Here is a 14,559-nt window from a genome sequence, read left to right as displayed (position 1 = left end):
CCAGATGGTAAAATTGTGTTTCAGTTTGCTAAATCCTAATTACTTTCCAGTCCTATCTCCCTGTGGTCAGATCCAAGTTAACTTCAAAAATTCTGGCTATTCCTAGAACTGAATATACAGGTCACATATACAGGTAATGTCTTAATGTAAGCTCTGAGTTTAACTTTCACATGGAAACCTAATATCCAGATAGATTTTTAGAGGACACCCCTGTCACCCAAAAACATTGCCTATCTTTTTGACTCTTCACTTTCCCCTCTCATTCACCATAGCCACACTGCCTCTTCCTGCCTCAGGCTTGTCAGGCTCATGCCCATGGGAGGCATGTGCTGTTGCTTGTGTTCCGCATGTCCCCCAGGCTTTCATGGCTGCCTTTTTTAAGCCTTAAATCTTGATGGGAAATGTTGCTCCTTCTGAAGATCTTCCCTGACCACTCTAGCCAGAGCATACCCTATTTTTATCTCCTTCATGGAGATCATATTCTGTATCTAAAGTTTGTGTTTGTTTCCCTTTATGAAAACAGAAGCTCCCTGTACGTATGGACATTCCTCTGTCTCCCATGTCAAGGACACATAAGGAAATACTTGATTAAATGACTACAGGAAAAATTCTTAACTGTCCATCTGAGAGTTTTCCTGCACTTTCAGCTTGAACTCCCAACCCCCACCAGTGGAATTTAAAACAAACAAAACTTTTCTGATTATAAACAACGTTACTGAAATCAAAAGTTCTGTGTATTTAGGGAACTACACTGTAACACCAGACCCTAGGTAGATGGAGTAGGTAGATGACAGAGATGTCGTACTATGTTAGCTTACAGTTTTTTACAGAGATGGCACTTTTTTATCAATATCTGAAGCACCCAGAAAAATGCCCTGGTTTTCATATAAACATCTCTATTTAGCTTCGCCTTATTAGTGCACTTTGGAAACTACAGTCAGCCTGGATTCAGCACATTTCCAGCTCAGTGACTGGGTCCATGGACACGTTACTTAACATCTGTGCTCGATGCACAATGAGTACAGTCATTCCAGCCTTGCAGGATTCACCAGAAGTGAAATGCCTCGCAGAGGCCCTTACACATAAGATCACTTAGTAGATGTAGGTTGTTAACTGGTTCTGCTCGTAATTAAGCATATAAATTGTACAAATTATGCAGTGAGACCACTGGTGATACTTGTTAACTTATGTGGATATTGTTAACTGTGTGTTATGAAGTATCAGTGCTAATTAGGGATTAAACTCACCTATTAGATTAGGTATACATTTATCCAAAGCATTACTCACATTCTTGCTTTTTTTGTCACAATAGAATTATCTTTAAAACTAAGAATTTAAAGTAACTTTGGCAGATCTTCTTATTAGCAAGGTTTTGTGGATGCTTAGGCTGCTTCTATCTGCAGCGTGAAAGCAGGATTAACCTTGGTGTCAGTTACCTCACAGAGCTGAGTACACAGCAGATTTTGAAATTATTGATGCATAGAGTTTTAATAATGCCCTGGAGCTGAGAGCTGTGGAATTTGTCATGTGGGCAGCATATTAATCGTTTTAAATGTTTGTTTCTGAAGCCCAGTTGCACGTTCCCGGTTTGCCATGACACAGAAGAGCGCTGTAGACTTGTGCTGAGCTATGTTCTGGAGGTGAGTCTTAATTTTGTAGCACTTTCAGTAAACCTGTACTTGGAAGGCACATAGAGCTTGTTTACTGGTGTCTAAACATTATTCTGAATGATATTCTGCTCTTTTTCTCCCCTTTAAGCATAAAGAAAATTGGTTTTTCCAACTGTTTCAAGTAAAATGTAGTCTTTTCAAGTCTGTTTTCAACATTTAAATTCCCCTAAATGTGTTCATGGCTTTATATTTAGTTTCTGGTTGACGTTATGTGCCTCGTAAATTTTTCTCCTTTTTTAAAGGGGTTAAAATCTGTGGATAGCAGTATTAAAAAAGAAAGCGACCTTCCTGCAGCTGACCCCAACACCCCAATCCCATTAAAATATGAAGATGAATCCACAAGGGGGGGTCCTGAGGGTCTGGAGAAGCAGATGGCCTTGTTTTTGGACAAAAGTAAGTTGAATTGATGTGCAAATAAGGACTTTTCTATAGAATAGTGTACTGGTCCTTTATCAACGGCAGACTTCTGTCAATTAAGGCGTTCATTGAGAGGAATTCAGGAGAAGGATATCATGTGAATGGAAAGTAGGGGGAAATACCGTTTCATTCAAAATATAAAACAAAGGATAATTTTGACCCTTTATAGATATTCCTAATAAGTTCCGCTTCTTCCAGTTTCCTGCAGCGAGGAGCTAATGCCCTCAGCTCGGTAGGGTTCTCATAAGAAATTACTGCTTCAGTAAAAGCAGTCGAGTGTTTAAGAGCAGACTTGAGAACCAAACTGCCTAGCCCCAAATCATGGCTTTGCTAAGCAGGTTCCACTTTTTTTAACCTTTTGTTTTTCCCTCTCTCTCTTTCTTTCAGTGGAGACAGTAGTGCCTACTTAAAAGTTTTTTTTAATAGATTAAATAGTATGTGTAAAGTGCTTAGAACAGTGCACATAATAAGCACCGTAGGATTGTTGGCTTTCATTACCACATGGTCTTTGAATCAGCTGGAAAGGTCACTTATAAATTGTCTAATTTGTTCCTCAGGAAAGTCACTTTGTGAAGAACATGTGGACTCTTAAAAAAATTGGTTTCAGTTGCTTAAATGGTTCAGAAGCTTGTATGTTTGAAATACTAAGTGCATCAGTCACATCTGGTCAAGGGTTAAAAAAAAAGAAAGAAAGAAAGAAAAGAAATACTAAGTGCTTTCCTGACTTTTTTTCTCTTTGTAAACAAAAGTTGTTTATTGCGGGGGAGGAGAGTAAATTTAATTGCCCTAAGCATTTATGTATTGCTTCCTGTGTGCCCAGCTTGAGCCTCTGTACAGTGAGGAGAACACCAGGACTTGAGACATCTCTGCCTTCTTTAGGGTGTTTTTTTTAAATGCCTTTTCTCTCGTCCTTTGTTCCCACCTCAGCTGTTAAAATCTTGCTGATGTTCAAGAGATTGATGCTCCCCTCTCTCTCTCTAGTCAGAATTGATTCTCTTACCACTTTGTCCTTGAGCACTTACTGAAGCCTGCCTATGTCATAGTTAGATTTGTTGAATGGTTTTATACACACCCGCCAGTACAGTTGTGAGCAAAAATTGTCTTAAGCAGTTCTGGTATTCTCACCAAACCTCACACAGAGAAAACAGTTACAGAGGAAAAAGAAATACATGCACAACTAAAACTGTAAGAGATTGTAAGTACCTTTCATTGGTTTGAAAGATTCGTGTTGTCACGAATAAAAAAAAAAATGGGAAATCTTGAGGCTCAGAGACTAGGGAGGGGAATTCCCACAGCATTTTGTTCTCACCTCTGTAGCTGCACTTAAAATAGATTTGCCATGGGGTTCCTGGGTGGCTCAGTGGGTTAAGCTTCTGCCTTTGGCTCAGGTCATGATCTCAGGGTCCTGGGATCGAGTCCCGCATCGGGCTCTCTGCTCAGCAGGGAGCCTGCTTCCTCCTCTCTCTCTGCCTGTCTCTCTGCCTGCTTGTGATCTCTCTCTGTCAAATAAATAAATAAAATCTTTAAAAAAAAAAAATAGATTTGCCATGGTTTGTGTTAGCAGCCTGTCTCTACCACTGGTGTGTGAGATCTCCAAGGATGGAGCGCATAGAACTTCATGTCACGGCTTCTGGCGTCTGGCACAGTGCTTGGCACAAAAGTGATCGTTTGTTAGATGAAGAAGGTAGTAGTAGGCTGGATTTTAAATAAAGCATGTTCCTGTGGAGGAAACAGCCCATTAAGAGGGGAGCTTAGAAAAAATAGGCATCTTTGTGGGCAACAAGCTGTAACTTGACCTTGGCTACTGGGTAGTAGGAGTGGAATACTGGGGAGGAAGACAAAAATATCACATAGGATGTGGGCTAAGGTGCTTGTAAGTGGTGTGAAGCCATTTCGGTGTTCTAGAACAGGGCTCCCACCATAATTAAAGCTTATTTTAGGAAGGTAAACTTTCAGGGGTGCCTGGGTGGCTCAGTTGTTAAAGTGTCTGCCTTTGGCTCAGATCATGGTCCCAGGGTCCTGGGATTGAGCCCCACATCGGGCTCCGTGCTCAGCAGGAAGCCTGCTTCTTCCTCTCCCTCTGCTGCTCCCCTGCTTGTGTACCCTCTCTCACTGTGTCTCTCTCTGTCAAATAAATAAATAAAATCTTTTTTTTTTTTTTTTTAAGCGGGGGAAGGTAAACTTTCTGGCAGGTTGACATAGACTGGAGAAAGGTCATGCCAGTCATGAGTGCATTTATGTCAGTGACCCTGAAAGAGAATGACAGAGTTGACAGCAGGGAGCAGAGCGCCTTCAGAAATCCCAGTGAGGATCTGTTGAAACACTGCCGTTTTACTCTGTTTTTTAGTAATAAAGTGCAGTATACATCAGTCTTGTAGCCATAGTACTTAAGCCTGGACTGTTTCTATGAAGAAACGTTATTTTATTTTTTTATAGTGAGACTTGCATTCAAAGAAAATGTGCTTCCTTTCCTCTCCTCCCATGTCATAGTGGGCTCCCTTCAGAAGGGTAATTATTCCAGTCAATCTGGAATGATCCCTGGTTCCTGGCAACATAAAATGAAACTCCAGCTGATTCTCAAGTCATCAAAGGCCTATTATGTTTTGTCTGATGCTGCCATGAGTCTTCAGAAATACGGAAGAGCGTTACGATACATCAAATTAGCTTTGCAGAGCCATGGTAAGTCACTGTAAACTATTACACTTCATAGGCATTGGGAGGGGAAAACAGAAAAGGCATCTGAATCACAGTGAAGTTTTACTCCTGTTTCTGTTGTAAAATTTAATTTTGAAATAACTTTTTCTAGTCTTGAGTGTGTTACTTCGTATTTTATTTTGTGCTGAGTGGTTATCTCTTCCTTTGAAATACACGAAGCTAACACGTGATAGCTGCTGTAACATAAACTGAAGAGCTACAGTGGTACAAAGCTTTCGGCTAGTAACAACTTTTCTTAATACTCACTGTAGTCATCAACTTTCAATACCCCGGTGTTTTTTCTCTTTCCCACCCCTTCTGCCTAGATACTTACTGCTGCCTCTGCACCAACATGCTTTCGGAAGTGCTGCTGTTTCTGTCTCAGTATTTGACGCTCTGTGGGGACATCCAGCTGATGCTGGCCCAGAATGCGAACAACAGAGCGGCGCATCTCGAGGAGTTTAATTATCAAACGAAAGAAGATCAGGAGATACTACACAGCCTCCATAGGGAGTCCAGTTGCCAAGGTATGCCAGTGAGACCGGACGTGCTATGCACGTGGCATTAGTCCGTCCAGCTCATGCTTATCAGAGTATGCCAGGACGGTGGCAAAAATGTTAGTGTTTTGATACTGCAGTTTTGTTTCATTGATTGCTTAGTTTTAAAATTGAGCATGATCCCTGGTGTATTTGTGTGTTAAGTGATTTTGAAATATTTCATAATTACTAATTATACAACTAGAACTAAAGATAAAATAAGCTCTAAGACAATTGTGTTGACTTTTTTACTCTCATCTTTTCAAGAGGTTTTCCTCGGTAACTTTGTAGTCAGTGAACCAAGCCATGGTTTCCTTTTGTAAAGGAGTAACAGTTGGGTAAAAGTGAATGAATTACCTTCTGAATGATTTCTGGGGGCTCACATCCAGAGACCATTTTTTTAAAACTTAGTTCATGGCTGACTGTCATACTGAATATATTACTTTGTTTTGGGGTTGTGCGATTTTAGAATTAGTCCACTGCAGCTGTATCCTTAGTACAGCCATAAGCTCACTGCAGTCAGGGCGGTAAATGAGCTAGGAGGTCCACCTTTGTAACATATCATGGCATTGTTGTATTTTGCTCTGGAAGTGTTGACGTTATTTGATATCTGCCTCCCTAAAACTTTTGAACATTTGCCATCTCGGGAAGTCAGTGAGGGGAATGTAGTATTTCCTCACTTTTGCCCTCTTTCTTGGCCTTCCCTCTTTCTGAGTTTCTCAGATGATCGGTTTCATAGACACAGGGAGAAAATCCTTGGTGTTTTTACCACTCCCATCATGTTTCCTTTAAAACACATGGGCTTGAGGGTGACGTTCTCCCACGTATGCCACGGTGAGCAGCAGGAGCTGCTCCCTTTTTTCTTCCTTGAATTTTGGGCCCTGCACCCAAGTTTACTCCAGTCCCACTGGATGGCATGTTGAAGTCTTTGAGAGCATAGGTAGCACTTCTTCAGTGAGGTAAACTGACATTCAGACCATAATGTCTGTTAAGTAGCCTCTTGTAGCAATCAGAGCTTTATTTCAAGAACTATTTCCATTAATTAAAAAGAAGAAAGATGATCTACCTTGTATCAGTGAACTTTAAGTCTGTACCAATGAGCAAGAGTGCTTGGTAAAATCCAGTTGATGGAAATTGTTTGGTATTTTTGGTCAAGAGAATATCTCTTTATTCAAACATTAATATCCCAGGAAAATGAAGTTTTCTAAATTAAAAGATCTTTACTTTAAAACTTAAAATTTTACTTATATTGATTGACTCTTATACTAGGTTTATACCATATTGGATTTCTTTTGTTGTCTTAAAAGTAGATTACTTGAATCCTAAGGAAGAAGAGTTCTCGGGACTCACTGTGATGTTTCCTTTTTTGTTTCAAGGATTCGCATGGGCAACTGATTTGTCTACAGACTTAGAGAGTCAGCTTTCAGTCAGTTGTAAATGTTATGAAGCTGCTAATGAAATCTTGCAATTTAGTGACTTAAAAAGCCAGAACCCAGAACACTATGTCCAAGTATTGAAGAGAATGGGTAACATTAGAAATGAAATTGGTGTGTTTTACATGAATCAGGCTGCTGCTCTGCAGAGTGAGCGAGTCGGTGAGTATCTCTTTGGAGGCCGCTCTTTATTGCCTCTTCTCAGAGAAAATCACGCTGCTTTTATGTCTGAGCTTAGTATTATGGCACTGACTGGATCTAGAAAGGGGTGCTCTGGGGCGCCAGGGTGGCTCAGTCGTCAAACATCTGCCTTTGGCTCAAGTCATAATCTCAGGGTCCTGGGATCGACCTTGCATCGGGCCTCCCTGCTCAGTGGAGTCTGCTTCTCCCTCTCTCACTCCCCCTGCTTGTGTTCTCTCTCTCACTTTGTCTCTCACTGTCAAATAAAATCTTGAAAAGAAAGGGGTGCTCTGTTGAAGACTCTTTTATTCTTAAGTTCTTGAGAAATAAAGATAGGAAAATACATTTCCCTTTAAGAGTCATCATTTCAGTGTCCTCTGTTATTCATCTGATCAGAAGTGAAGTGCACAAGCAGCTTGTGCCAGGCTCTGTGCTAGGCTCTGTGCTGGGTGTGTAATTGACTATAGCATAGCTCTCTTTCATGTCAGGAAGCCAGAGAGAGAAACAGATTTATGGGGCGCTGGGCTGGCACAGTCAGTAGAGGGTGCAACTCTTGATCTCAGGGTTGTTGAGTTCAAGCCCCATGTTGGGTGTAGAGAATACGTAAAAATAAAAAGTCTTAAAAAAAAATAATAAAAATCTTTGAAAAATACCATAAGCACAGATGCAGTATAGTAGAAGTGTGGGAAAAGGACATGTATTTTGAAGTTGTGGGGTTTTTCGAGGGTTTTGGGAAGAAGGTGTGGTTTGAGCAGATTGGTACATGACGTAGGATATCAACAGGCAGAGACATGGAAGGGGTTGCTGTCCAGACCGAGTAAGCAGCACTGAGAAGGACTAGAGATGCAGGGTCGGGTGACTGGTGAGAGTAGCAGCACGTGGTCTTTTGTGATTCAGGCAGAGGATAACAGATTCAGCTGGGCCTCTGTCAAGTCTGAGAGACGTGTGGACATGTGAGTGGAAGGTCTGCCTCAGTCGTTGGTTAGAAACCTGTACTTAGAGCTGTTTGGGTTAGCAGGATGTTGTTGGAGATTACTCAGATGTCGTGGGGAGGGGATAGCTGGATCCATGAGAATGCTGGAAATGTGAAGACCTGCCGGTGGGAGGAAGGAACAGGGCCGTGGGAGAATGGAGGGCGGCAGGTGAGTTGAGGAACCACGAGTGCCTGGTAGTCTGTGAGCTGTGCTTGGCCCTGGGGTGCGAAGAGGTCACGCTTGTTAAAAAGTTTTGTTATATGTATAATATATGTATTTTATTGGGTAATAACCTGTGCTTTTAAGGTGTCTCTAGAGGAGGAAGTCTGTGAAGGAGCATGCAAAGTGGTAGTCAGAAGCCTAGGAGAATTAGATACAACCCAGACCATACCTCTTAACTCCCTGAGACTGTGTTGTGAATCTTTATAAAATAGGGCTTTGCTCAGATCTTTTTATTTGCTTGTTTTCGTATCTGTCATTTCATAATGAAAGAGGGCCATGTTGGAGTATTACGTGAGTTCACTCAGGCCGCCTTACAAAATAACCACAGTTCGGGTGGCTTAAACAACAGAAACCATATTTCTCACAATTTGGAAGCCAGAAGACAAGATCAAGGAGCCAGCAAGTTTGGGTTTTTCTGAGGCCTCTGTCCGTGGCTTTCGGATGGCCACCTTCTCGCTGTGTCCTTACCTGATCTTCTCTCTGTGCGTGCCCCGGTGTCTGTTTCTCCTAGAAGAACACCAGACGTGGGAACCGCGCCCCATCTAGGATGAGAGCAGGGCACTGCAGTGGCTGCACACAGCTGGTTCCTCAGCTGTTCTGTCCCTGTCCTCCTTCCCTTGTCCTTGCCTGGGATGCACAGGGGGTTGACATGGATGTCTGCTGACGTGTGGTTTTCTTTCTCTTCTTTTGTGCAGTGAGCAAAAGTGTGTCTACTGCGGAGCAGCAGTTGTGGAAAAAAAGCTTTTCTTGTTTTGAAAAAGGAATTCACAACTTTGAGTCAATTGATGATGCCACAAACGCTGCTCTTCTGTTGTGTAACACTGGGAGACTCATGCGGATTTGTGCGCAGGCGCACTGTGGTGCCGGCGATGAATTTAAGCGGGAGTTCTCACCAGAAGAAGGCTTGTATTACAATAAGGTAACACGCTTGCATGTCCGACCCCATCCATTTATACCTACTTGTCATTCACTTTTGCCATTGCTCCCTGAAAATATTATAAAACTAACTAGAACTATAGTGATGGCCCAGGAGGAGACAGAACACTTACAGACTGGCCCGAGAATGCGAGAATTTAGTGTTAGAGGGGGCGTATTGGAAAGATGATTATCCAGTGAGTTGTGTTGGTGTAAGCAGAGAAGACAGGTGGATTAAAGGCTGACGTGGAGAAAGGGAACTGAAAGTGGAGGAGGAGCTTCAGGTGATGAGATGGGACAGGCCTTTCCCGGCACCACACCACAGGCAGGGATCACAGAGTAACCTTGGACACATTTAAATGTGGAGAAGTAATGATTTCCAAATGCACAACAGAAAGCAAAATTGAAAAGCAAACCCCAATCTAGTGAAAATATTGATAACAAAGGACAGATCAGAGGTCGTATATAAAGAAACATTAAGAACTATTGAAGAGGGGGATGTCTGGCTGGCTCCGTTGCCGGAGCGCATGACTCTTTGTCTTGGGGTTGTAGTTCAAGCCCCACGTTTGTGCGTAGTGCTTACTTTAAAAATAAATGATAAAAAATAATTAATGAAAATAAATTGCCCCAGTAGAAAAAAGAGTTTAGAATATATAAAATCTATGTATTTTTTAGTGAAAAAATATATATTCATAAAAGCTTTTTAAAATTAACATAAAATGTATTATTGGTTTCAGAGGTACAGGTCTGTGATTCATCAGTCTTATGTAATACCCAGTGCTCATTAAGGGGCAAATATGTAAGAATTTAAAATTCTAAACTTTTATGAAAATAAAATTTAAATTAAAAAGTGAGTTTCTTTTGTCTGCCTGTTAATTGCCAGGTATCCTGGCAAGTGGTAACATCCAGTGTTAGAGATGGTGCAAGGAACAAGAGTTCTTTTTTGCTTTTTTTTAAATATTTTATGTATTTGAGGGGGTGCAGAGGGGCAGGGGGGAAGGGGAAGGGCAAGCTGACTCCGTGCAATGTGTAGCGCCCAATGGGCTCTGGACCCTGAGATCTCAGGAACCTGAGATCATGGTCTGAGCCGAAACCCAGAGTCAGATGCTGAACTGACTGAGCCACGCATGAAACCCAAGAGCTCTCCTTTAACAGGTACTTCACAGCTAGGTGAGCGCTGTGAAGAATGTTTGTGGCATGGGAGGCTTTTTTTTTTTTTTTAAGATTTATTTAATTATTGGAGTGTGAGTATGGGAGGAGGAAGCAGAGGAAGCGGGAGAGAGAGACGCAGGCAGACCACCTGCCGAGCACAGAGCCAGATGCAGGGCTTCATCTCACGGCACTAAGACAACGACCTGAGCTGAAACCGAGAGGCAGATGCACCCCCCAGGCGCTGCATGCATGGAGATTTTAAAATGAAATTGACCTTTTTATAGTTTTTTTATGTTTAATAGATACATAGAAAAGAAGTAGGTGATGCACACAAGAAATGCAGAAATTATTGCTAGATGATGCAATTCAGTGTGGTTTGCTTCAATAGAATGACCGTGGCCTTCAGGCTGGGGGTGGTAAAGGGCGGAAGGGGTTGCTGCTTTTTATAGTCGGATCCAGCAATTTTTTAGCCTTAGGCTCATCAAGTTAGTTTCTTCTGGCTTACTAGCTATATAAACACGTTTTCATTTAGAAAGGGAAAAAACCAAAGGAAGGAAGTGCATCCTTGTGCATGAGCCTGAGGCAGGGAGCGCTGAGGCTGGTGCCAGACCCACTGTGGAAATGTGGCGGGGCCCGCAGCCCACTTGAAGCGGCTCGCGTCACTGAACTAGTTTCATTGATACGGTTTTTTCCTTTCCTCACAGCACTGCCCTTCTGTAAACTGTTCCCACATCAGATTAACATCTGGGTTATTTTAAAGTATGTTTTATTTTCATGTGTTGTTGGCATAGATGTAGACTGAGCCCAACCTGGGTTTTTCCCTCCCTCACAGGCTGTCGATTACTATTTGAAAGCCCTGAGGTCCCTGGGAACACGAGACATCCACCCGGCTGTCTGGGATTCAGTGAACTGGGAATTGTCCACTACTTACTTCACGATGGCAACTCTACAGCAAGATTATGCTCCATTATCTAGGAAAGCTCAGGAGCAGGTAGTAATACTTGTGGGGCTGTAAAAGAAGCCTTCAGCTTCATTTATGCTTTAATAGACATCAAGTATATCTTTTTTAACAAGCAGTATTTGAATGTTTTTATTTAAGATTATAGTCTTATCATTTTCTTCTCCTCTCCCTTAAAAAAAAAACACATAGATTGAGAAAGAAGTCAGCGAGGCTATGATGAAGTCCCTGAAGCACTGTGATGTGGACTCCGTGTCCGCGCGACAGCCTCTCTGCCAGTATCGAGCCGCGACCATCCATCACAGGCTGGCGTCCATGTACCACAGCTGTCTGCGAAATCAGGTACTGCCGGTCCAGCCGAAGTTCAATGCCAGGTCCATTTCAAAGTGTGCTGGGTGTTTCTCTTATATTTTACTACCTATTTAAATGTCATCTATTCTGTTCACTGATTTAGAAAAACTTGCAGTGGAGGTGATTTTTCCTCTCTCATCAGTGCTGTATATTTTTGTCTACTATAATTGGTATTATGTTGTGAAATCATATATCCTGTGTGCCTGTCCCTCCACCCAGAATAACTATGTCCTGGATTTCCCAGGATATCTGTACCTTTTCTGTTTTACCATGTAAGTATTCGGCCTGGCAGGAACTCTGTAGGAGAAATCATACTGTACGTATTCAGTGGTTTATTGCCTTTCACACACATGGTGTTTTTGAGATTCCTCCTGGTTGGTGCATTTTCTTAGTTAATTAGTATTCATTTAATATGTCACAGTTTATCCATTTTGTGATTCCTGGACTTTGGTGTTGTTTCACTGCAAGGCTTTGGGAAGCAGTGCTGTGAACAGCCTTGTGCGTGAGGCCCTGCACCCAGGTGTGTGTGTTTGAGGACAAACAGAGGCCCAGGTTAGAGGTGCCTTCCTCCGGGGGGGTTGCCTGGCTACTGCTGAGGAATCTTGGGATTTCTCAGGGATGTTTTCTTGTTTGTGTTGCTGTTTCCCGTTTCTTAGCTCAGGACCAAGACAGCTTAGCTTGCAGTCCCCTGGGTATGGGCCTTCTCCGGGTGCCCTTACCCTGACACTGTCGTCCTTTGAGGTGCAGCTTAATCAGAGAGGATTTCTTTTCACTTTAAGCTGGCCCTGGACACACTTCCCCTTGCCCCAGGAGGTCCTCGCCAAGATTCAGGCTTGCCCAGATGGCCTAATAGCCTAAGGGCAAAAGCAGGCTTTGGCATTCCAAGACAACACAATGGGGACAGAGTTGTCTTTTCAGCAGATAGTGCCAGGACGGCTGGATGTCCCGGGCAAGGCAGTGGAGTTGGACTCCTGCAGAGCCTCATGTACAAAAATTAACCAAAAGCACATTAAACACCTGACTGTAAGAAACTAATAATGAAAGAAAGAAAGAAGACTGTAATAAAACTGTAAGATCCCTAAAAAATAACAACACTAAGTGACAGTTAGTGATCCAGTCAGAGACGTGGTAAGTAGTTATTGTGAAGCCCAAGCGTTAAGATTGGTCTTACTTGATTTTTCATGCAGGTTGGTGACGAGCATCTGAGGAAGCAGCACCGGGTGCTGGCGGACCTTCACTACAGCAAAGCTGTTAAGCTCTTTCAGCTTCTCAGAGACGCTCCCTGTGAGCTGCTTCGAGTGCAGTTAGAAAGAGTGGCGTTTGCAGAATTCCAAATGACCAGTGAGTCCTGACTTTTTCCTTTCGCAGATCTGTGCACATTAACTTCCTGTTGGATCCTCTTTGAGTGAGACAGACCTGGGGATCTCTCTTGAATTAAATAATGTCATTTTCTTTTTAATATGCCCATAGTTAATGGCTTTGGGTAGGAGCCAGGAGAAGTCTCTAAACTTTTTAAAGTTTAGGAAATGGATTTGGTTATGTTCTTTGACCAACTTATCTTTGTAGAAATATTGAAATGTAGCCCGTGCTCTCTTGGGATAAAAAATATGATAAGTCAGTTGAGAGCATTAGATCTGTGACAACATGACCATGAACAGCACAGGAAGGGAGAAGCAGTGGTCCCATTGGAGTCCTGTAAACCCACAGCGGACATTGGCAGCTGTGGATTATGGAACTAGAACTTAGATCCCGAGCAAGGTAGAGCTAAGTGGGAAGGGAGGGGAAAGGTGGGAGGCAGGTGGATGAGCGCCACCTTTGTTGGGGCAGGCGACAGGTGCGTGAGCCGGTGGGGAGGGAGGCTGCAGCGGGCTTGGAGGGTGGGGTGCCCACAGCAGGGGGAGGAGTTGCTGCTCCACACTCAATGTGTCTTCCTGAGTTCTGTCGCTCCTGCCCACCTGCTCCCCTTCTGCAGGAGGGGTCTTTGGAGGAATAGCTCTCGTGCGGTAAAGAAACAAACGTTTCTTTGAAGTACAGCTGTTCATTTGATTTTATTTTCAGTTGTTTGCTTGTATAAAATTAAAATAAATGTAATATTTACCCTGGTAGATGACTGTTTGAGTAGAGGATCCCAGAAGGATACACCAGAAAGTGATATTGCTGTCTTGGGGATGGCACCTGGGGTCCCAGGAGGAAGGCCCTCACTGTTTTCTCATTCAGCCTTTATACACTTTGAGAACTTATTACCTATTCAAAAGAGTTTTTAAAAAATAACTTTTTTACTGGGGTGCCTGGGTGGCACCATCAGTTAAGCATCAGACCCTTGATTTTGGCTGAGGTTGTGACTCAAGGTCATGAGATCAAGCGCCGTGTCAGGCTCCACTCAGTGTGAAGTTTGCTTGAGATTTTCTTTCCCTCCCTCCTGTCCTCTCCTCCCCCAACCCCTCTCAAAAATAAAGAAACACACACTTTATACTGAAAGTATTTTTAACCCTTTGCCAGTGTATACTAGATGGCAGGATTAATAGTAGCTCTGTCTGGGGGTGGGTTTGGATGACTTTGTCCATTTGCATCTTTAAATTTTCTGCCATGTTTGAATTCCTTCAAGAGAGTGGGTATCATTTTCATAAAAATAGATACTGGAAACAAATTAGCTAAGATGACAAGTATGGTTAATTTTCCTTCTAAAAGAAAGTTTTAAAAATTGAGTACCTGAGAAAAGCAATGTTAACATTTGGGGCCTTTGGACCAGACTTGTCCCACCTGGTTTCTTTGACCTAACGCTCGAGTCCTCCGTCAGGTGGTCATGTTCTCACCCTGACAGAGGTAAATGGTGGCGCGGGGAGACAGTTGTTATTTATTGTTTTGTCTAGACTTAATATTTTCATATGAGAGTTAATATTTAACTTATATTTAACTTAATATTTAACTTAATATTTTTACTGAGAGTTTGATTTGTTTAGATTCCCATGAGCAACTGTTAGAGGATTTGAAAGTCCGTTTTCATTAATACATTGACACTGGATGGGTTTCTAGATTTATATTTAAAGGAATGATCAT

General features: G+C 42.4%; 1 protein-coding gene across 4 annotated transcripts in view; it reads left to right on the top strand.

The window, feature by feature from the left end:
* EDRF1 (erythroid differentiation regulatory factor 1) overlaps positions 1-14,559 on the top strand; it is a 42,877-nt gene that overhangs the window by 16,396 nt on the left and 11,922 nt on the right. For all 4 annotated transcript variants that reach the window (XM_004751739.3, XM_045068598.1, XM_045068597.1 and 1 more), the window contains 9 exons: positions 1,569-1,640; positions 1,913-2,063; positions 4,578-4,766; positions 5,108-5,308; positions 6,694-6,912; positions 8,822-9,045; positions 11,026-11,184; positions 11,344-11,493; positions 12,690-12,843. In XM_004751739.3, coding sequence (XP_004751796.1) covers positions 1,569-1,640; positions 1,913-2,063; positions 4,578-4,766; positions 5,108-5,308; positions 6,694-6,912; positions 8,822-9,045; positions 11,026-11,184; positions 11,344-11,493; positions 12,690-12,843 — 1,519 coding nt within the window. The remainder of the gene's footprint in view (positions 1-1,568; positions 1,641-1,912; positions 2,064-4,577; positions 4,767-5,107; positions 5,309-6,693; positions 6,913-8,821; positions 9,046-11,025; positions 11,185-11,343; positions 11,494-12,689; positions 12,844-14,559) is intronic.

This window comes from Mustela putorius, unplaced genomic scaffold (genome assembly GCF_011764305.1).
Source record: "Mustela putorius furo isolate JIRA1106 unplaced genomic scaffold, ASM1176430v1.1 tig00003909_pilon_pilon_pilon, whole genome shotgun sequence".
In the NCBI taxonomy this organism is placed as follows: Eukaryota; Metazoa; Chordata; class Mammalia; order Carnivora; family Mustelidae; genus Mustela; species Mustela putorius.
This window is presented reverse-complemented; position numbering and strand designations above follow the sequence as displayed.